The sequence below is a fragment of the Microtus pennsylvanicus genome, chromosome 2 (genome assembly GCF_037038515.1).
Source record: "Microtus pennsylvanicus isolate mMicPen1 chromosome 2, mMicPen1.hap1, whole genome shotgun sequence".
NCBI lineage: Eukaryota > Metazoa > Chordata > Mammalia > Rodentia > Cricetidae > Microtus > Microtus pennsylvanicus.
In genome coordinates, this window is record NC_134580.1 from 57,025,462 (window position 1) to 57,048,318 (window position 22,857).

The following is a 22,857-nucleotide window of genomic DNA, read 5'->3' on the forward strand; positions in this document are numbered from 1 at the left end:
ACATGGGAGTCCTTTGAAAGTGGCTTTCATCTGCTGAGCAAATGATTAATGCCTGTGGCATGAAAATTAATTAGTAGAAACATAAGGATGCCTATACATATGGTTGTTGTGAGTCTAGCTAAAGAGATCTTAAAATGTAAAATTAAAGATTTTAGAATGTCTTCAATAGACATGCAGCATCTAACGACTCCAAATGAAAAGCAAAAATGGGCCACAAAATATAGGATGCTGACATTTGTCAAAAAAAGAAAAAAAAGAAAAGAATGAGCACAGAGCATAGTGCTATACTGTCAAGTTCTTTGGTTTCCCATAATTTATGGCCATTCAAGCCAAAGACATACTATGCTCGGTATCTTTTTCAATAGCCATGAAGCGGTGCTTGCTCAAATGGCAGAAGGTCCCACCCTCTGAGAGCAGCAATGTACCAATGACTGTTACATTCCCAGCTTGTCACACGAGCCAAGCTTCTGGTCATCAATTCCATGCTCTAGGAAAACAGTGTCCATCAGCTGATGGAGCAATGAGCAACTCTTTCTATGATGAAATTTGCAGAAAGCATGATCTTGCCTGTGACGCTGTCCCCAAAGTTTTCACTTTCTCAGCAGACTGAGACTCCACATTTCTTCCACTTCATCCAACCGCTCCTGTTTCTTTCTTTTCTTTGAAAATGGGGGGTCTGTGTGTGTCCGTGTGTTGTGCTAAATTTGACCCCAAAATAGCTATGTATTTCACCTAAAATGCGCAGAGGAAAACAGTGCCAATCTTTTGAAACTTCGATGACACATGGCCTCATCGTAGCTCTCAGGTGGGGTGACAGAATGACTACTGTAAGCGTAGTCATCATCACTGGGCCACCACACAGGAGTCGAGGGAGGTTTTGGATAACAACTTGAACAATCCTTCGATTGCTTCAGCCTATTAAATTGTATGTTCAGTACTAAGAACTTACATACACTGGACATTTGAAGGTAGTTGTGAGTTTCATTGTACAAGAGAGTAACTCTCTCAAAGTGAAATATTTAAACTTTCTATTCACTTCAAAAGCGTTGCTTTCTGTTCTCTTGGATAGTTACACATGCATAACAGAATGCATTCCAATTAATTGTGTTGCTGCTAACAGTGACTCTTTAGGCTATTATAGTGTGTAGGCATGGTGAATGAAGCCAGGCCATAGCACAACTGTAGTCCATATTTGTGACATGAATTGTAAATGTGACCACTGAAACCTAGGCTCAAGTTTTTTAATCCCACTTGCTGGAAAGATTTCTGTTTAGGGTTTACTGGATAAAATATTTTTGAAGAAAGAGTAATTGCATTAAGTTGAAAGGTCAGGGAATAATGGAAGAGAAAGAAAAGGGAAGCCACTGATTAATCTGTATGAAAAGAGACCCCATGCTAGGATTTTTTCCTTTTGCACTAATTCTGTGTGAATTCAAGCAAAAATAAAAAGAAAGAAAGAATCAAATAAAAAAGGGAAATCGGTGCCTTCTGCACAGAGCCTGCTGGTGCTTACTTTAAAGCACACGAGGAGGTGACCTAGATTACACTTTGCAACTTTATTTTTATTTTAATGCCATTTTCCCTTCTACTTTCCTTTCTGGCGTATTCTCTTCCTTCCATCTGTTTGCCCTGGAAAGGATTCAGCATGTGTAAAAAGGGCTATACCACCATCTCCCTTGAATAGGAAACGGGGTGGGGCGAAGGCTCTAGAAGTTAGGAACCCGGAAGCAAGGTAGGGCCACACACTTCACCTACATCGGGCTGAGTGTAATTTTACATGCACATCGCTCAGAGGATCTATAAGAATCAGTCTGTTTTCTAAAGTTCCAAGACAATAATTAAATCTTTACTATCATCCCGACTAAAAAGGCAACTTGTAGTTTTATTCTATTGATCTATAAATTGAAAAAATACGCCCTCCTTTTCCCCATTGTTATGCACGCCCGTGCTGTGGGCGGTTATCACACCTTGTGTGTTAGGTCCTTGGGCTGCTGTCTTATCATTAGTTGACCCCTGAAAGCATTGTGCAGTCCTGGTTAACAGTTCTGTATCCTGAGCCCTTTTGTAACTGTGGGAGCTTGTGGCCGTTCAGGAAAAAGAAGTGTTCCCTTTTCCCTTAGCTGATGCCGTAGGGACATTGTTCATGGAAACTGGATATTCCTGAGTCTGGTTTCTTGTGCTCACCTCAGCCACTGAGATAAGCATCTCCACAGGTTCCTCTAGGAAGATCTGATTTCTACCTAACACTAGGGGCAGCCCTGTCTGTTCTTGAGTGACGGAGGCGATGCTTGAACCTGATACCTGGTTGCAGCATGACATCCAATGCTCTCTCCCCTGAGGAGTAGTAGAAGTGAGGGATTCTAGACACAGACTTAGAAGAGAGTTTATAGAGAGGAATGGTTTGGGATCCACAGATGGTACCACTATCTCCATGCTGCAAAGCCCAAAGCTGCAGACTGGCAAGGGGTTTTGTCTGTGCCTTGAGGTTTGGCAAGGGTTCTGCAGTTTAGCATTCCAGCCCTCAGTCTCAGCCACCATTCAACAGAACTGAGCCCAGCTCCATCCACACTCTAGTGCTGCCCACTAAAGTGTCCTGCTGTTCTTATGGTCTCTGTGTAATCAGTGTTTTTAGATTGCTCTTTATTGAGATGCATATGTCATTAGAACAGGAACTATCTTCTCCTTTTTTTCCCCTTACCCAATACCCACCCTCTTTCTCTTTCTTACTGTCTGTCAATCACTTTGATGGGCTTTTTTTCTTTCCTCTTAATCACTTTGCCGTCTTGTGTTTTATGTTAGATTATGCTGTTCCCCTTCTTCCTTCTCAGCACTGCACATGACGTGTGTCTAGGAAAGAGCATTTATAGCATGGGTGTGAATGGCCCAGCATGGTGACAATGACCTGATTCCATCTGAAGAACTGCCATCATGAAGGCTTGCCTTCCCCCCAGATTCTATTCTCTATTTCACAACAGGAGTGGTGACTATACCAAGATATGCTTTTTTCCTTTCCTAACACTTAGATAATTTTACTACCTTGGACACATATCCTTGAAAATATGATAGAACTCAAAGCAGCATTTTTAAAACCCTGGAGCTATTTTTCTCTGCCTTTGTGTTCCCCTTCATTGCACAGGCTTGGTAGGTCTTCAGGGGATGCTTATGAATAGAAGTGATGGATCCCAGGGGGTATTTTTGTGCTTCTGGATTGCAAGGTAGTCTTAACTGACTCTATGGGGTGCTGTGGGAGAATGCTCTTGTACACTATAAAGATTTGTCACTCATATTGGTTTAATAAAATGCTAATTGGCCAGTAACAAGGCAGGACGTATAGGCAGGGCAACCAGACTAGGAGAATTCTGGGAAGAGGAAAGGTAGAGAGGCGGTCACCAGCCAGGTACAGAACAAGCAAGGTGAGAATGCCTCGTTGAGAAAAGGTACCAAGCCACGTGGCTAAACATAGATAAGAATTATGAGTTAATTTAAACTGTAAGAGCTAGTTGATAATAAGTCTGAGTTAATAGGCTAGGCACTTTATAATTAATATAAGCCTCTGTGTATTTCTTTGGGACTGAACTGCTTCAGGACAAAACAGGACAGAAACTTCTGTCTACAATGGGATTTGGCCCTTTGGATCCTTGTTTTATCTTATTGGTGTGCTTGTAAACTTGCCTCATACCTACATTCTTTTATAGATTTTTGCATAATCTATAGCAGTGGTTCTCACCTTTCCTAAGGCTGTGACAGTTCCTCATGCTGTGGTGACCCCAACCATAAAATTATTTCATCGTCACTTCACAACTGCAATTTTGCTACTGTTATGAATTGTAATATAAATATCTAATATGCAGGATATCTGATATGCAACCCCCACAAAAGGATCATTCAACCCCAAAAGGGGTCGAGACCCACAGGTTGAAAACTGCTGATCTAGACGTTCTCTGATAGTGGCTAAGCTCTGCCCTGGAAATATTTCTATATGATTTCATTATCCCATCTCTCTTCTTTTTACTTTAAGTTCCTTAAGCAGAGGTCATAATTAAAGCAACCACCCCAAGAACTTGGATTTCTTCAGCTGTGTTTGTTCTCATACTCTGTACAGATGTCAGGATTTTCCCATCTTTTTTTTTAATCCTTATAGGAGTATGCTTTGAAGAATACACAGGGATAAATCCAGCACTGATGTTGGAATATCTCGGACCATTTGGATTGGATCATTCAGTGTTTTAAAGCAGTTTGTCAGGTTGAATGTCAGATAGTTTTCCCATTTATCGAATGAAATGATTTCCACCATTTTGTTGGGTTTTCCACCCTTTGATTGAGGAGGTTTATGCATATCTCTTTTTAACCGTTTTGTTGTTGTTGTTTTGTTTGATTGTTTTTGTAGGCTTCACTGCAGTCAAGGGTGAACTATAAGACAAGTATTAGTAAATATAAAACAAGCATATAGTAAAAATATTATAACTATTTTTAATGTTTAGCTCTTCCTGTTAAATTCTTTTGTTCGCCTCGTATTTTACATGATTTCTGCACTATGAAGTTAATTTTGTCAACTTATAAACGATGCATGAAGAGGCCCCACAGCCGTCCCTTTCCCTGTCTCGTGCTGCTCGGGTTCTGTCACAGCTGACCTGGTTTCTGTCCAGCCCCCCCTCCAGATCATTCTGTCCCTTGTCTGCATAAGGCGTCACTTAATTCATATTGCCACCCCATTCACAGATTGCCTTCAGTATGGACTGTGGCCCTCTATCTCAAGCATAGCTTTCTCAGTTTTTGTGCCTTGCTACAATAGCCCCAATTTGACTACAATTATTTTCATCTAATTACTCTATTCCATTCATACAGGAGACTGGATGACCTGCATACCAGTTCTTCTTCCCTTCTTCCATGCTTTAGTTGCACTCTTCCTGTTACTTGAACTTAGCCCCTCCTCGCCCCACCTCTGGGCGCCGCCACCCTTATTACACTCTGCTTCATGCTCCAGGACCATCTCAAGTAGCGTCTGTCCCTACTGCAGAACCTGTTGCATTCTTGCCCTCGCTCTAAGAGTTTCTTCCTCTGCTGTGTGCACTGTGCTCTCTGTTTAGATGTGTGCTGCGCTCAGCATGTAGCCTAGCTGCTTGAGTAAGAGCTCCGCCCCCTCCCTGAGATCCTGGGTCCTGGAACTGTGTTCCCTGTGCTGCTGCCCCAGACAAAATCTTAGCATGTACAAGACACAGAGCACACTTGAAATAAGCCAAGTTAGATGTCATCACCCTGGAATCCAACTGTTAGATCTTTGTGACTTGTGATGATCAGGTCCCAAACAGTGAAGAATGTAGTCTCAGAGTCAGACAAGTTAGTTGGCTCTGGGACTTGGATAGACTCATGATCACCCCTCAGAACTTTAGTTTCCTCATCCTTACCCTTTCTAGGATCCGAAGGATGGAAGGAACCAGCAGAAGCGGGGTTCTTGAGCAAGAAGGCTCTGGGGACACAGAGCTTACAATAGCGTTGTTATCTAGCGCTGTCGTTTCTTGTCTGTTGTCCCTTCAAGGCGTGTGTTATCTGCAGTCTACTGTCAGCACCGTGCCTTCCACGTTTGTGCTCATGTCATCAGTGAAGCACATTAAACGGACAAGGACAGAGCAGGTGACATACGGCTAGGGATTTCCCTGGAGGTTGATGGGCAACCCATTAGTCAAACCCCTCTGGGTACTGAAGCATGCTATCACCCAGTGCACATGGCAGCTTTGTTTGTCAGAGTATCTTCCATGTTTGTATCACATGTTCACTGAATTCCAGGCATGTGTGTTATATGACAATCATAACCCTGTCAGAAACAATGGGTGTTTTTCATATGTGGCTCTCGGGGAACTACTGCTGGTTCTTTCTTGTATTCTTGCGGGACTTTTCCACCTTTATGCTGATCAACACGAATGTCAGTACGATGTGATTTTCACAATCTGTCTCTTCCTCTATTGCCTGCGTATTTCCCCCAATTCCAACCTGCCACCACTCTAATTTCACAAAACCTGGTAGTATTGCTGAAAGTGGACGTACCACTGTCTTCAGTGCCTCTCCTCCACCATTCAATGAATTGTATTTCCTGTCTACCATATTCCAGGTTCTGTGCTTGCCTCTGGGTATGAAATGATGAATGAGACAGAAGCTTTCCCAGGCATGGGCTAGTACCTGAGCTGAAAACTTGAGTTTTAAGAGAATTAGGCAATGTTAGAAGGAGGGGAAAGTGAAGGTAAAATTCATTTGCTATAAACAACATCAACTGAGTTTATCAACTCAGCCTAAAGGGGACATAGGAAAAAGATTTTTTACCCTTTCTGGGAGACATCACTGAATTCCAACAATGGAAGAATTCAGTGCTATGAAAAATTTCAGGATAACTGTGCTTCCTATCGGCAAAGTGCTGCCTTGGTCCCTGGGATTTGAGGATGAGTAAGCTCAGACAGAGGGGTTAAAGCGCGAACACAATGACCGTGCTGCATGATGAACACTTACAAGGTAGGACCATAGAGGAGGGGCACCCACTCTCTTCTTGAAGAAGGTAAAGGTCAAAGGTAAAGTGAGACCTGAACAGCAGGTAGTGGTTAGACAAGCCTGGAGGGAAAGGAAATAATTCTGGCAGAAGGCACAGCATGCATGAAAACTTGGCATCATAGATCATGCTAGGGATTGTGAACGCTGTCTTGACGCGGGTGGCATGGAAGACTTTAAGGAGGGAATGATCTTAGGAGATGTATGCTCTGAAGTAGTGTGGAAGACCAAGTATCTGGAGCCACATCCAACTGTTGGGTGTGGAATGGAAACTGCAAGTTAAAGAAAAGGAGAAATGGTTGTTTCAGGTAGAGCACACAGCACAGGAAGAAGTGAGTAGATCAACATCCAGGGCTGAGCAGCTGATTATAGCATGCAATGGCATCCTGCAAACAAGACCCTGTTATTGTAACAGCTAGCTATAGATGGTCATCTAGGCCATTTGTAAATGAACAAAGGTCACCTGTGGCATGAAGACATTTTCATAGGGAAATTTCCACCAGCAGACCAGGCAGACAATAATGTCGGTTGCAGACACTCCTCCCACACTGTAAAAAAAACCGTATCTACCTGGTGCTCTAGGTATTGACAATTCTTTTGAACATATATTTATGATACATTGTCCTGTCCGACAATTCAGGCTTATGCCTGTGATGCCAGACTTCCTAGAGAAGCTGTTTAGCAGCAGACACACTAAGTGCAGATCCACATGGATCCTCGGCCTAATAGTGATGAGGAAGAATCCTTACTGTGCACTTGGGAAAACATCGTGACAGTTAATCCTGGCAGTAATTTCAAGCAAAACGGATTCTGTGTTCCTGTCTTGGCATTAGGAAACAGGCGCAGTGATGTTAAACAATTGCCTGTGCTCACAGTGCCATTAAATGGAAGACCAGAAAAAGGACCCCTGAACCTGCTGGCTAGAATCCACCTGAGCAGAGTATACTATATGTTGTTGGCAGTTGCACAAGGCACAGTCAGCAGCAGCCAATACTCCGCCAAGTAAAATTCATTAAAATTTCACATTTTGAATGTAAAATGTGTAAAAACAATTCCCAAAATACATACTACAGTGTATAGCTATATTTGAAATAACAGTCAAGCCTTCTGTAGCATTCTGTCAGAGGCAGCCTCGGAGAAAACTGCCTTGTGAGTCATCGCAGGCTCAAGAGTGCTTTAGAGCAGTGGTTCTGGAGTTTCTGGACCCACAGGGCTCATTAACCCTGAGCCTGGCCCCGCCTGTAAGTTACCAAGCTTCAAAAAGACCAGTCTCGGTGAGTCAGAAGCATGTTTCCAGGTGAGGTCAATGCACCCTCCAAGAATCACGCTGTAATTAGGAGGATGATCACCAGTGACTTTCAGAGCAGTGGCTGATCTAAAATTGGTCCCGCCATCACCTGACCTGCTCCGAGAGCAGTTATTTAGCTTCACAAAGGCAGGTTGACTCAGCATTGGCTTTACCTCATGGATACTTACATGACATTCCTGTGCCTCCGAGATTCATAATAAAAAAAGAAATTAAGAAAATAGCTTTTAGGATACAGAGAGACTAATACAATGTCACTCTTTCACAGAGAAATGGCATGCTTGGTTTCCACCCAGCAGTGGGACCCAATCCTTTGCCTCTCTGTTTCCCATCTCCTGACAGTTATTCACTTTAAACACAGTGACCACTAGGGTGGCCTATCAGAAGACTGTTAAGAGGCGGTCAGTAGAACCCTTCGGACAGAATTGTGATGGTGGTGTTACAGGTGTAGAGAAGTCAGGCACATCTTTCCTTGGGTATCCATCGTTCTGAGAATGGTGTTCACATATTTTCTCAGAGAAGAGACTAGCAAGGACCTCTGTGTTGAGTAAGAGCAATTCCTAACTACCAGCCTCAGACTTTGGGTCCTATGGCTCAGGAGGATTTTAAGCTCAACTATCTCCAAGTCACCATTGTGCCCTTGTTGAGTGTTCTCTCTCTCCTTCTTCTCATGCTACTGTGTCCACACCTGGCTCCTTCCCCTCACGTTTGCTCCTCTGCTCTGGATGCTGAGTCTGCAATAGTCATGTATAGTTTCCAAAGCTGCTAGTTCTGTGTCCCTTCTGCCTGATGTCCTAATCCTTTAGCTAGAAATGGTCTCTGTTGCTCTCTTTCTGAAGATTGTGTCCCTGATATGATTTTCGCCTCTTCCTGAAAAAAGCCCAGGTATCAATCTGATGTTAATTAGGAAGCAAACAGAACAGAACAAAGCAAAAACCTGTGGGGCATACAAATGTGACCTAGTGACCTTTTTCAGCCATGTTGAGCTCTTGGATCTCACTGAGAACCAAAGTCAGCTTTTCCAGAAGGTTTTGCTAAATGGGTCTTCTTTGTTTAGTGTGCCATGGACTTATTTAAAATAGTGAAACATTTTGTCAAACAATGAGATCTAAGGATTCACGTTGTAGTGGCTCATACTCCAAAGGCAAAAGGCGGGGTCCTTACTCTCCTCTGCTAGACTGTCTACTTTTTTGTTTCTTCATGTGTCTGTTCTGAATTCTCCCTTCCCAGGCATATGCTATGACAGCCTCACTATTTCCTGAGTTCCTGCTCCAGGTCCTCCCCTGGTTTACTTTCCTACAGGCTGGGATCCAGATGTGACTCAGGGAGGGTGATTATCAGAAGAAAAATTAAGATACTATCAAAACTGTAACATGGACACTTTGTTCGTATACCTACACAACTTGTAGAGTCTTCTTAACTCTATGTGACACATCCTATAACAATCTTCCCTTTGGGGTGAATGCAAGGCACAGGGATGATAGGAACTTTTCTCAAAGCCTCATAGCTAGTTTATATGGCTACTCATCAAAAGAAAAAAAAAGAGTTTCATGAGATTTGAACACACAAGTGAGTAAAGAATAGATAATTCATGAACCAGGATGAAAGAATACCAACATGTTGGAACTGGAGCCTAGTTGAGTCCAGAGTTAAGATGCTGGCCTGTTTAAATGCTGTGAAGGGAGAAGGCAATGCTCCTGGGGATGATCCAGTGTGAAACTCCACTATTTGGTGAGCTATGGAGTATGATGCTCTCAGTGCCGCTGCCAAGGGTAAAGAGTGTCCACAAGGAGACTGAGATGTGCCCTGGAGGTTACTGACCAGCAGAGACAGAGGTGAGAGGAGACATTTACGGCCATTATATTTCAGAGTTGATTTGTAAATGTGCTTAAGTATAGGAATAAGAAGCTATTTCAGAGTTCTGTGGATGTCATGGCAGTGAGTTGTAAATTATGCCATCTTTCTTTCCAGCAAGTGGGAGTTTGTCTTCTATTGAGATCTAGCAATACAAGCTGACTGTGCCCATGTCCTCACAAGTCAAGAGTGGAGAGGTAGTACTGAGAATATGTTCATCATTCCTTCTGTCTTGTATTCTGGTCTTACAGTCAGAGCCTGGCTCTGCCCCTTGCCCACCTTCTTCTATCCTAGTCCGTCATTTTCCTCAACTCCCTGCCCCCCACATGGCATTCTGCTCCCACTCATCATTGCCACCTTTTATGCCACTTGATTTCCCTGCCAGACAGGCAGAGCCATCTCATTTTGGGAAAGACCAGATGAATACTTTTTAAACAGAAGCAGCATCCATTCCAGCTGGCTTTGTTGAAGGGGCAGAGACTCCGTTCAGCCCAGCAAACTGATGGACTTAAAACAAGCAGCACATGAGACAGAAAAATACTTCAGGGAAGATGTGCCATTAGTACCAGGCCCTCAAGATAATCAGTTAGGATAAAGTTCATGAGCACTGTGGATGGAATGTCCCCCAGACGTTTAATCAAAGGCAGTATGGGTGGGGCGACCCCTGGAGCCCACCTGTCATCAAGCTTGCTGCCAAAGTTGAATCTACTTGAGAGGTAGTAGAGACCTATTTGGGGGTCTTTTGTTTCTCTTCAGTATCTCTGTCCTGGATACATAGGGTACATCGGAAGAAACAGTCTATGGTTTACAGACTAATTCAAATCTAGTATTAAAGTCCACAATATAAGCATATACTGGATGGTAAGATCACTAAAATGTTTCCCTCTGCTGAACGGCATTTGACACTCTCAGCCATATATTGGATATCCCTTCTTTTAATACAGGATCACGGGGGCCTTAAACCGTGGGTCAACTGAAAGGTGCCATACTAACTTTGCATCCCAAGTTTTTGCATTAATTTGCCTGGAAGTCATCCAGTTTTGAAGCACTGTGCCCTATATGGTGTTCCCATATTGTCTTAGTTAGGGATTCTATTGCAGTGAAGAGACACCATGACCACAGCAACTCCTCTAAAGGAAAACATTTAATTGAAATGGTGGCTTACAGAGGTTCAGTTCATTTTCATCATGGTGGAGGCAGCTATAGGTAACTGAGAGTTCTACATCTTTCAAGCAACAGGAAGTGATCTGTCTCACTGGGCGTGGCTTGAGCATACAGGAGACCTCAAAGCTCTCCTCCACAGTGACATACTTCCTCCAACAAGATCACAACTACTTCTAACAAAGCCGTATTTCCTAATAGTGCCACTCCCTTCCGGGGCCATTTTCTTTGAAACCACTACACATCTGTCCCTCCAATCCTATAAAATACATTCAGTGCAGGAGAGTGTTTCTGAAGACCCATGAGAGCACAAGTTACTACATAAATTAAAGACCTTCCTGAGGGTTTGTCGCTAAACTTCTCCTCTCCTTCATGGCCTCAGCTTAAGCTCTGCTCACCCCACTGAGAAAAGCTCCAAAAAATTGGCAGAACAAGGAGAGAAAGTTCACTTCTCTTGATTATTGGTGCTCTCTTCCATGGGCCCCACAGTCAGCGATGACAGCTGTTAAAAACACCCATCCCTACATCCCTTCCTCCTACACCTTCGGAATTAGAATATCTATGGGTGTTTCCCAGAAAAATGCACTATCATCAAACTACATGCTAGATGTCATGCATGCTAAGATTTAGTAATCATTAAGTTATTAGCAATATGAATGTTAAAGACTGCATCAGGAAAATTCTATGCACAAACTCATTTCCCCTCTAACAACAACCATACATGGTTAGAGTTATTACGTTCTTCCCTAGAACAGAGACTGACACGTGGGCAGGACAAATGTTCAACAAACATTTGCTAAGCAAATAATATATTAACCTTTGTGTGTGTGAGTGTGTGTGTGTGTGTGTGTGTGTGTGTGTGTGTGTGTGTGTACGTGTGTAGCTAAGGCTTAAGAGAGATTTTAAAATTTAAGCAAAACCAAATATCCAGTTAAGGGCAGTGTCTTTGGTTAAAAAGTATTCACTTTTCCCTCCTTTGCTGAGCTTTCTTTCTGCCTTGTTTACAGTTGTTCTCTCATTCACTCCTATTCAACAGGTGCATTACCTGTATATGTGGCAAGAACAGGTGGCCAGCCAAGCCTGCAGAAATAAGGGGATGATGGCCTGCACAGGGTGGCCCATGGCCTTGTGGCTCTCTTAGAGTCTGCTTACATTCATAGACTTGGAAGCCACCTGGCCAGGTTGCTGAGCGCTGTAGGAAACTTGCTCTTTCCCTGGACTTTCCTGGAACAAGACGCAGACCTGAGGGCAATTCTACAGCTTTGTGGAGCAGCCTGTTGGCTAGAGTCTGTTTTAGAATCTTCCATTTTTAGAAACTTTTCTCCACATACACACACCACACAGTTTTGTCTTAGGTGTTCTTTATTGAAGAATTCTAGGGAAACTACCTTTTGTCAAGTTATTTCTATGAGTTCAGTATTATTATGAGTTCAGTATAATCTTTATTGCCGATTTTTCTCAGTGGCAGGCATGATACTGTCTGCAATATCTTTTGATCCTTGTATTGTAGCTATGGCTCTACTGAAACAATAGCTCTTGCTGTACACATGGCCCTGCTGTCATTGTAAATTTCACATGAATTCCCACAATTGTTTAGTAATACTGTTAATATCTTCATCACCATTTTATAGGTGAAGAAACTAAGGTAGAAAAGGAGTAGATACCTTGCTCAAGATTCCACAGAAGTTTTCCATTAGAAGAGCCTAGATTCATAGGTTTCTTGACTCCAAAGCCCTCAAAATGTTACATTTGCTGTCTTGATTACTTGTCACATAAAACTTAAGGTAAGTCACTATGCTTGTACTTTTGAGGAAAGAGTAATAGGCATATGGCCAGGAAAACCAAATTACACGGGACGATACTAAGGTGAAAATGTGTTTGCAGTTGTCCTCTTCCAAGTTCATTTATGATTCCCAAGGGAGGCCATGATTGACAGACCATTGTCCTCCCTTGATAAAATGTTCTAGAATATTATGAATTGCAGGAGACTTTAAAATTGGCTTACTTTATGGCAGGCACCCCACACCTACCGTCCTGTTTTAATCTAAATAGCACCCCTCAAGGTCTCCTCGTTTCCAAACAACCCACCTCCCTCCTCCCATGATTGCGGTGTTCTCAGAGGCTGCTCGGCTTCCAGATCAGCCACTCACTAGTCACAGACCTCTAGCCTGTCCTTCAGGTGCTCCTGTAAGACACAAAGTCTTAGAAGTTCAGTGTCTCTTTTGCACATAGAGTATCCATACATGCTGTTACTGACTGTTTGTCTTCACACGCTCTTAATAGAACACATACTAGCAGACAGTTTTCCAGTTTGATAAATTCAACATGTCTCCTTGTTGAAGCAGCTTTTTGGGTACATTAACTATTTTTATTTTTCTGTCATGTCTTCTTATGTCATTTGCTCATTTATTCTTGGTTTGTTTTATTTTCCCAATTTATATAAGTTTTCAATGAAATAAAGGAATTAGCCTCTCATCCTATGCTATATGTTTCTTGGGCTCTAGGACCTGCAATAGTGTCTGGGGTGACTGTGTGCACTGTTCTAGCTCTTCCATTACTGGTGTGCTGGGCTTCAGCGAAAGTGATTCCTCTGTCCTTGCCAGAGGCAGTTAAAGACAATAGCTGTGTTTGCGGCAGTGAGGGATGTGAAGGGAAGTGAAAATCTGCCTCGATATGGACTGGGGATATAGATGGTTAATCTGAGTTCATCTGAAAGTTGCAATGACAAGGACAGAAGACTTGGTGGCTTAGAAGGACTTGTCAATGTTTGCTAGATAGTAAGTCTCCTCTGTGCTCAAATGCATAAGGACTCCATAGTGTTCCAAAAGCAAGCAAAAAAAGGAGCACTCTAAAGACCCAAATATAAGCATTGATTTAAGAATAAGTTTAGATTTCAGCTTAAGCTGAAACTTTCATTTCCTTTTTCTTCTCTCATTCCCTGGCCTTGGCATTTATGCACTGAGCGCTTTCTCCTCTAACGTTACAAGGAAGAAAGGCCACACTTCTCTAAGAGCCAAGCGATGGCACCAACAGGCAAACAAAATACCAACCAGGAGTTTTAGAAGCTACCAAACAGCACTTGTTGCTACCTGGAAATCTGCTTCTGCTGCTAGCTCTTGGTCACCAGAAACTTGTCCTCATAAAGGACACCACAGCCACCACACAGGTAACCAAGGATGAACTTAATGGGGGACAAAACAGTGATGAGGAGGATTGCCTCAGACCCATGGATTTCTCAGTTCCCTTCAGCCTTTCAATCCCAACTTTCAAAGAGCAAATCACAATTAGTGCTTTGTCAGACTATTTCCAGTGACAGCAGAGATTTTCCACTTGGGCACCCACACCCAGGCTGAGGAGGCAGATACCCTCTCAGGCACAAATCTGCTTCATGCCAGCACCAGTTCAAAATCCCTGTGGATATTGAGTGTGTGTGGAAGGTCTTTCAGTTGAGTGTATCATTTGTCTCGAAATTCTTCTAAGAACTTCATGAAATCAGTCAATAAATAAGAATATAAATTTATATGACCAAATATATTCATTGACTATTAGCTATGTTTGAGAGTACAGTCCCTAGGATCAGATGGACTTCAGCCTTGAATTATTAGTTGTGTCAACTTGTGCACTCCCCTGCTATAAAAGCAATTTCATGACATCTGTTTCAACTTCATAGATTGGGTGTTATTATGAGAAATAAACTATTAGGTAATGGTGTTTTAGACAGTTCTTCATACAGAGCACTTGTTTCTGATAACAGGAAAAAGCAAAAGAAAAGTAATATTTACTCATTCCATTAACATGTGCTATATTTCAAAGATTTTACTCTATGAAGGGGAAAAATAGCCTACATAACAATGTATTAAGGGTGAATGCTGAATAGTGTATAACAACAGGTTATATTTGAGGATAAATTTACAGACTTACTTTTTTTTCTTACTAATTTTCTAAATATTCTAAGAAAGAAATATATGGTAAATAGAAGATACATTTTTAATCACAACAAGCTAAAAACAATGGTTAATAACACCTATTTCTAGCTGATGCGCTGTCTGCCTAGTGTTTCTGAGCTTTATGCTACGTATATACAGTGACTTACAGCCAACCTGTGATGTCACTGTTACAGTAAGCCTGTCATGTCACTGTGAAGAAACTGATGCCCGAAGGGGTAGAGTAATTTTCCTCACGTCATCACGGAGAAAGCAGAGTTGGGATGTGTGTGGCCCCACACTGCTTAAGTTCTGCAGAAGTGGGATGTGAGGAGTCCCCGCCACTTGACTTCAGGTCTGCAGTTCTGTTGAGGTGCTCTCTGTCGAAATACAAAGCAGCTACCAAGAACTACACTGTCATACACTAAAGACAGTCAAGTGCCTCTAAATTTTGTTGCCAACTAAGAAGTAAATGGCAAGTCCTTCTAGTCTTTTTCTTTGTTATTTTGCTTAGTAAACTGACTGGGTATATTAGATAATCCACCAAATTAGCTTTCTTAGATGGGCATAGTAGCATGTATCTATAGACCTAGCATGCCCTGAGATGGGGTAATCAACTAAATTCAGGAGTTCAAGGCCACTCTAGACAACACAGTAAGACCCTATCTCAAACTAAAATAAAATATTTTTTTTAAAAAAAGCTCGTTAAAGCTGGGCGGCATTGGCGCACATCTTTAATCCCAGCACTTGGGAGGCAGAGGCAGGTGGACCTTTGTGAGTTCAAGGTCAACCTGGTATACAAGAACTAGTTCCAGGACAAGCTCCAAAGCTACAGAGAAACCCTGTCTCCAAAAACCAAAAACTAAAACACCAAAACAAAAAAACAAAAGAGCTCATTGATCCAAATTGTAATTTTTGAAAACTGTATATTTGTGTGTGTGCACGAATGTGTGCAGTGTGCGTGCGTGTGGGTTTGGTACTAAGAGGATAACTCTGTTGAGGTAATCCTCTCCCTCCACTTCTACGTGAGGTCTAGGAATCAAACTTGGGTCATCAGTCTTGTGTAGCTTCGCGATGCTAATGCACCGAGTGACTTTATCCACGGAACCATCTCACCAGCCTTCAAATTACAAATACAGAAAAAAAAACAAGTCATTAGTAAAAGTAATTGGGAAGTAGCATACGCGTAACTTGACTACCGTATCATTCAAATGGTTTTAAGTACAGCTGCAGCTATAGGCCATCCTGAGAGTGGCTCCTAATCGTTTACAGATGTGCTGGAGATAAGATAGACTGTACCGGAACAGAGAGACCTTCGGCTCTGCAAATACGTGAGAGTCAATATATTATGTTCTGGTAGCAATAAAATGTTAAACTAAGTTAACCATTTAGCTTGAAGACATAAGTACTAGAGATCAAAGGCATCCTAGATTTTTAGTAAAACCCTGAATATTTAGCACTTGTCTGTTTATGTTCTAGAATCTCTGTTTTCATGCAGGCGGTTATTACAACGTATGACTTTTTGCATGTCTTTTAAGAAATGAAAACCAGGTGTTCCCAAGTAATAATTGAACATTTGAAAATAATACCTTAGGCCTGGAGGCTATACCCACAAGATATATTTTTGGAAATTGCCCATCTTTGTCACTTAGAAACCAACCTGATGATCTGCTGGCAGACAAAGCTGGGCAATTAGGCTGCCAGGAATAGTGTGTAGCCAGATTGTGCCACCAATCACCAGTCTTTTAGATTTTCAAGGGCTAAATTTACCCAGTGTATTATGCAGAAGCAACTAATTAAGTTCACGGAGCTTTGGAAGTGCATGTCATCATAGACAGCTTCTGCCATGCATAAGGAATTGCTGGTCTGGGTCCCAGTATATTGTCACTCTAATCTGCTAAGAACTGGGAATGAGAGTTACTCGTTAACTCACAGGTCATTCTCTACTCTTTTCCAAAAGCAACTAGGCATCCTGAGGGTTCCTGGGAGCTCAAGGAGGGATTTGTTTTTCTCCGCCTGTCTTGGTACAGTGTGCTCTTCCCACAGGCAGCACTTATAAAACCTGTTGGAATCTACACAACAGGATCCCAGCCCTGGCTGCACTGTATACCAGGCTATTCTTGGTGATTTCTAGTTGATCCCATAAAGCCTTCAGATTCCCTTGCTTCATCCTCTGCCTTCTCAGGGTAGCACGCCAGTATTACAGATATGTTTTGATGACTTGATCTACCCTGGATCAACCTCCCACAAGCCTAGGGGTCGATCAGCTTCCATCTCTTCCAAAACACAACAGTGAGATTAATGTCTATCTGAGCGTACCAATTTTCCAAGATAGAATTACAGAAAGTACTTCATACAGAGCTGGTGACCTAATAGGCACTGGATAGACGGTCATTGTGATGATAATAATGGTTCAGTATTCGTGAGACAGGGAAAGGGTTTAGATCATTCTTAACTCCCTCAATTCAGAAGTGGGAGCTGCTTCTGGATTCCAGGTCAAAATACCACACAAATTCTGCTGTAGGAATTGAGTGAGAAAGTCAAATAAAATGCACCTAGGTACAGTTCCCAAAGCCATATGCAAGGTTATGTTCTCTTGAAACGTCCTATTTTATTGTTTCCATTGTTCTCTGTTCCCACCACAGCCCTCCCCCCTCAATTCCCTAGAAAATCTATGAAAATAATTCCATTGCTGATATGTGATGGCTATGACTTCTTATTAAAATGGCTTTAGATGATTCCAACACGCGGCGTATTATTACAGTCTCACACGCAGCTCTCCCTTGTAAGCTGACCACCCCACCTCAAAGCTCAAATCCCCAATTTCTGTCTCATTCACGGATCCCGTCACTGTCCCTCTGGTTAGAAATGTTAATTTTCTGTTTGGTTAAGATTCCATACCCAAATATACACACACTCTGATGCTGCTGTCATAGAAAGTTGTGTCTGTAATCAGACAGTGTTGGTTCAAGTCACTCCTGAAGCCAGTACTTCTCCGGATTGCTTCAAACTGGCTGACTCCTGACCAGAGGGGCCAAGTTTAGCTAGCGGACTGCCAGGGCTCCAAGATAAACTTCTGGAGGAAAACGACTTTTGCTCCTACCAGGAGCTTTCCTTTTGCTTACACTTTGGGTGCTGTGAGCTGTTGGTGAGAAGGGCCCAGGGAAGGTTGAGATTCCTTGCCCTGCTTGGGCTGCTGTTTATAGTCTGCTGGGACTGGCTCTTTGAGAAACCAACTGCCTGGCCTTCTGTTCTAGGCTGTTTATGAAATGGTGTCTTGTGCTTTCCCTTGCCTGCCCCAGGAAAGCACAAAGCTTTTGGAAGCTCTGGAATGTTGGCACTTGAAGGTTAGAGCACGCAGCTCTGGAGGCTCGGACCTAGGAGGCGGGGTACTGTCCTCCCGTTCTTGGCGCTTGTTTCCTTCATGCTTCTCTCTCTCTCTCCTGTTGTTTTTCAGGCAGTGAAGCAGATTTTAGCTCCTCGAGCAGCACAGGCAGCATCTCGGCTCCTGAAGTCCACATGTCCACTGCAGGAAACAAGCGCGCCTCTTTCTCACGCAAGTAGGCACTGACTCCCGCTCTGTAATTACGAAGCTCAAGGCAGGTGACTTCCTGTCCATAGCTTTCTGGGGAACCACCGGGACTCTGAGACTGTTATTTGTTTTGAGGTATTCATTCTGCAGTCATGTGTAGCTGGTCGTTTCCCTGCTTCACCTCCTGTCCTCATATGACTGAGCCTGCTCTCCCTGCCCCCCAGCTATCTCTCAGGCAGACCTTGGCTCTCCGCCCTCCTCCCCACGTCCCTTGCTGGTTGTTCCTTCACTCACCTGTGTATGCGCAGGGAAATGACAGTTTGCACGCTGCCTGCCCTCATGACCCCTAGCCACCTGCAAAGGCTCTAACTTCCCTTCTTTGAAGGAGACATTTATTTACTGGGAAGAAATGAAAAGAATGTGTAAAGTTCACAGGTGTGCATCCACTGCCAGAGGCGGCAGGGCAAAGCAGCTGGATGTGTGCCCTCTAGAGTCAGGCTGCCTTGCCCTTACACTCGTACCACCCTCCCTAGGCTGCATGGCCCTGAACAAGGGGCTTTATTTCTCTATACTGCGCTTCTCATCTGCAAAATAGATGATACCTACCTTGGAGGGTTTCTGGTTAGGGCAGTGTTTGCCAAGTGGTAGGCATTATAAATCTTTCACCATTATCGTTAGCTGACTTGGGGCACGGGATTATAGGAAAATACATGCTAATGCTCACATTTAGTGGGAGGGGTTCTAAGCTCAGGGTTTTCTTTCTACCCACGAAGAGTGTCGTTATTCCTCTGTAGGCCCTCATTAGGCATCTGCTGTAAGACAGTAAACAGAACTCAGTGAATGTCATAATTATTCTAGTAATGTACAGAAGATAATACATGGGTAAATTATGTAATCTTTTAAAAAAATGACACAGGGAAAGTAGAAAGAGAGACTGTGTGATAGGGCATGTGACCCATTTTTAATGGGCTAGTTTCCAGGCACCTCGGGGATGATGTGGCTCCATCAGGAACTAAGGAGTGGTGGAGTGATGTCACAGCCACCGGGAGAACGTCTTCTGACTTTATTAAGTCGCTTCACTGCCCTGGGCTACTATATTCAAAATTATTTCAAGTATTAGTAATTTATAATTTTCAAGATCCTTTCTGCTTCCACAAGCAGACAGCTCTGGAACCCTGGGCAAATATTTCCTATTTCTCTTGTGTGGACAGAGCATTTGACTGATGACTGTAAAGGGAACTAAGATGCCTTCAGTGCACAGCTTCATGCTAAAAATAAAGGAAATACAGATGAATCTATGAGGAAAAGTAGAACCCAAGTAACTAAGCACTACGGCCCAATCCAACCCCTCTATCCTTTGGTTATAGAGTGCCTCTGGGATCACAGGAAAGGGATATAAACATTCGCAGTGTAGGTGAGACAAGTCACACATCCCCATGGTGAACTGTATCAAAGAAAATGAGCCCATAAAGAAGGCAATTTTATCGAGCATTTCAAATGAACCTAAGTTTGTAGTTACATTCCGAAACATTTTAATCTGAAACTCGGGATTTTTTTTTCTTGAAAAGTGATCAAAATTTGATGTAGCAGATATAAAACAATTTGGGCAAATCAGATATACCACATTTGTTTTGAATATTAGTTAATATTTATTCTTATTCCTATGTGTGTATTTGTGGCCAGCATGAGTTTATATGTACCAGATAGGTACAGGTGCCATGCCCTGGAACTGTTGGGAACTAAATCCAAGCCATCTGCAAGAGAAATAATCTCTCCTAATCATTGAGCCATCTCTCCAGTCCCACACTAGAATCTTTTATAGCCAACTGATAGATTTCCAAGTTCTAACCACAATTAGTGCTTGGAAACTGAGATCGACTCCTCACTTCCTTTCCTGAGCTAGGCACAGAGAATCATCAGCAAGTTCAGTGATGGAAGATCTTAGGCTTGTCCTGTAATTGTTGCACTCACCAGGACCAAGCAATAAGGGCAGCTGGGAGTGGGTTGGTTATACATCCTAGACAGTGTAGGAGAGTCAAATGTATAGCTAGTTGCCTCCTTCTATAGCAAGAATATCCAATACGAGTGTTGGGATGCAAGGGAAATGTGGAATTGTTCAAAAGATTTTTGACAAGTTGTTTCTAAAGCAAACCTTAAGAGACTTGCAAATCAAATAACAAATCATAGAATTCTGCTGGTATCTGAGGAAGTCTCTTTTGTTACCCAAAACATTAATCTGTCTAGAAATGATAGAAGTATGAATGAGGTATGGGTAGTTGCAATTGGCATCAAATTCATCATCGTTTATTAGGTGTATGATTCTGAGTTTGCTGTTCAGGAAAACAGAAATAGCAGTACTGTCTCTGAGTTGAGTGGGCTGAGGTAGGCAATCACTTGGTTAAACTTGGTCCAGAACTTGGTTAAAACAGGAGGGGGTGTATGTGTAAAAGAAGACAAACATGCCACTTCTACTACTGAACTGCAGAGCAAAGTGCCAAAGTGGCTGGCCTAAGCAACAGACAGCCACTAACTTTTCAGATCAAAGTCTGCTAGGGTTGGTTTCTTCGGAGCCTCTCTGTTTGGCTTGAAGATACTCAACCTCATCCATACATCATCCTCTCTCTGTACACATCTGTGTCGAAATTCTCCCTTATTCTATCAGTTAAATTGAAGGGCCCAGTATAACTGTCTAATTTCAACTTAATTACCTCTTTAAAAGCCTTGTCTCCAAATGCAGTCACATTCTGAAGTCCTAGGGATTAGGTGCTCAATATACAAACTTGGGATATTGACAGTAACAGAGTTAAGTCCAAAAAAAAAATGATGGCAGTGAATGATGACAATAATAACGGTGATGATGATGATGGTGATGATGATGATGAGGGTGATGATGATGATGATGATGGTGATAGTGATGATCGTGATGGTGATGATGATGATGGCGATGGTGATGATGGTGATGATGGTGATGATGATGATGATAGTGATGATTGTGATGGTGATGATGATGATGGTGATGATGGCGATGGTGATGGTGATGATGATGATGATGGTGATAGTGATGATCGTGATGGTGATGATGATGATGGCGACGGTGATGATGGCGATGGTGATGGTGATGATGATGGTGATGATAATGATGGTGGTTATAATGGTGATGGTAATGATAATGAAAACTAGTGAGATCGTGGTGGTGACACTACCTGAAATGAAAGGCCAATGGATAGGAAACAGATCCTTTGGGCTCCTGTGAAATTTCTATATATTTTTTAATTTTTTTCTTTTATTGAAAATAAATTTCTTTTATACAATGATTTTTTTAAAGAAAAAAATGAGAGAGAGAGATCTGGCAGAGATAATGTCTTTCATGTGCTACCTTAGATTTAGTGACTTTTTTAAAGGGAAGAGAGAGAGAGAGAGAGAGAGAGAGAGAGAGAGAGAACGCTGGCAGAGACAATGTCTTTCATGTGCTACCATAGTATTCAGAAAGGGTACAGGGTGAGCAAATTTTCTCTTTTCTGTGTATTCCATTGCTCTTGCCTGCTAGAACAAAGAACATGTGGAGAAGCTCCATGGTCATGACGAACAATGAAACTGCAGCTTCTCCTCTGAAAATGATTAAAAGAAGTGATGTTTGTGTCCATATTTGCTAACATTTCAACTGAAATAAATGAAAGGAGAAGAAAAAGCAATAGTCTTAAACATCAAGTTTCTTTTGAAAATTTACTCTTAAGGCTCTCTGAGGGTCATGTCCTGAAACACATATGAAGACTTGATTATATGTTTTATGAGACTTAAGCAATGTGCTTTTAGCTTGATGAGCCTTTACTTTCTTCCATGCAGTAGGTAGGTTTTCATGAAATCACCTAATTCAATGCTTGTCATAGATCATATACCTCAGCACTTTGTTGCAAGGTGAATGGTTAAATGTCCAAGTGGATTATCCAAACAATAACCATCTCCAAATGAGAACCTGATAAGATTGTTTACAGGACCAAGGCAATGCATTCTATTTCTATAAAGTGGGAAACATCACCGTTGAGTTTTAAATTTTCCAGCTTTGAATCCCAGGTCGGCCATACATTCTTGGGCTGTTTATCTTCCCTGAGCCTCAGTGATGTATGGGTAAATGGGAAGCAGTGATTTCATCAATCTGACAGGATGAGGGTGGAGTGTTCGCAAAGTTCTGGACCAGTACCAGAGTTGCAGAAGGCACCTCAGGGCATTCTCAGGCAGCAGTTCTCAACCTGTGGGTCGCAACCCTTTTGGGAGTTGCATATCAGATATTTATATTACAGTTCACAGCAGCAGCAAAATTACAGCAAGGAAGTAGGAATGAAATAATTTTATGGTTAGAGGTTACCACAGCATGAGGAACTGTATTAAAGAGTCACAGAATTAGTTTAAGGACCACTGCCCTACAGAATGGTTAACAGAGAATAAAATTCCCTGTGTCAAAGATATGGGTAATTCTTTATATTCTCTTGTTCCTTGCAAGGGTTCATTAACCCTCAGTATTTTCTTGTGGTAACATTGGGAAACACAAC

The 22,857-nt window shown here is 42.3% G+C and overlaps 1 protein-coding gene across 6 annotated transcripts in view; it reads left to right on the forward strand.

Annotated features, from left to right (window-relative positions):
• The window catches only part of Sybu (syntabulin), a 108,474-nt gene that overhangs the window by 78,151 nt on the left and 7,466 nt on the right, over positions 1 to 22,857 (forward strand). For all 6 annotated transcript variants that reach the window (XM_075961039.1, XM_075961042.1, XM_075961041.1 and 3 more), the window contains one exon: positions 18,236 to 18,338. In XM_075961039.1, coding sequence (XP_075817154.1) covers positions 18,236 to 18,338 — 103 coding nt within the window. The remainder of the gene's footprint in view (positions 1 to 18,235; positions 18,339 to 22,857) is intronic.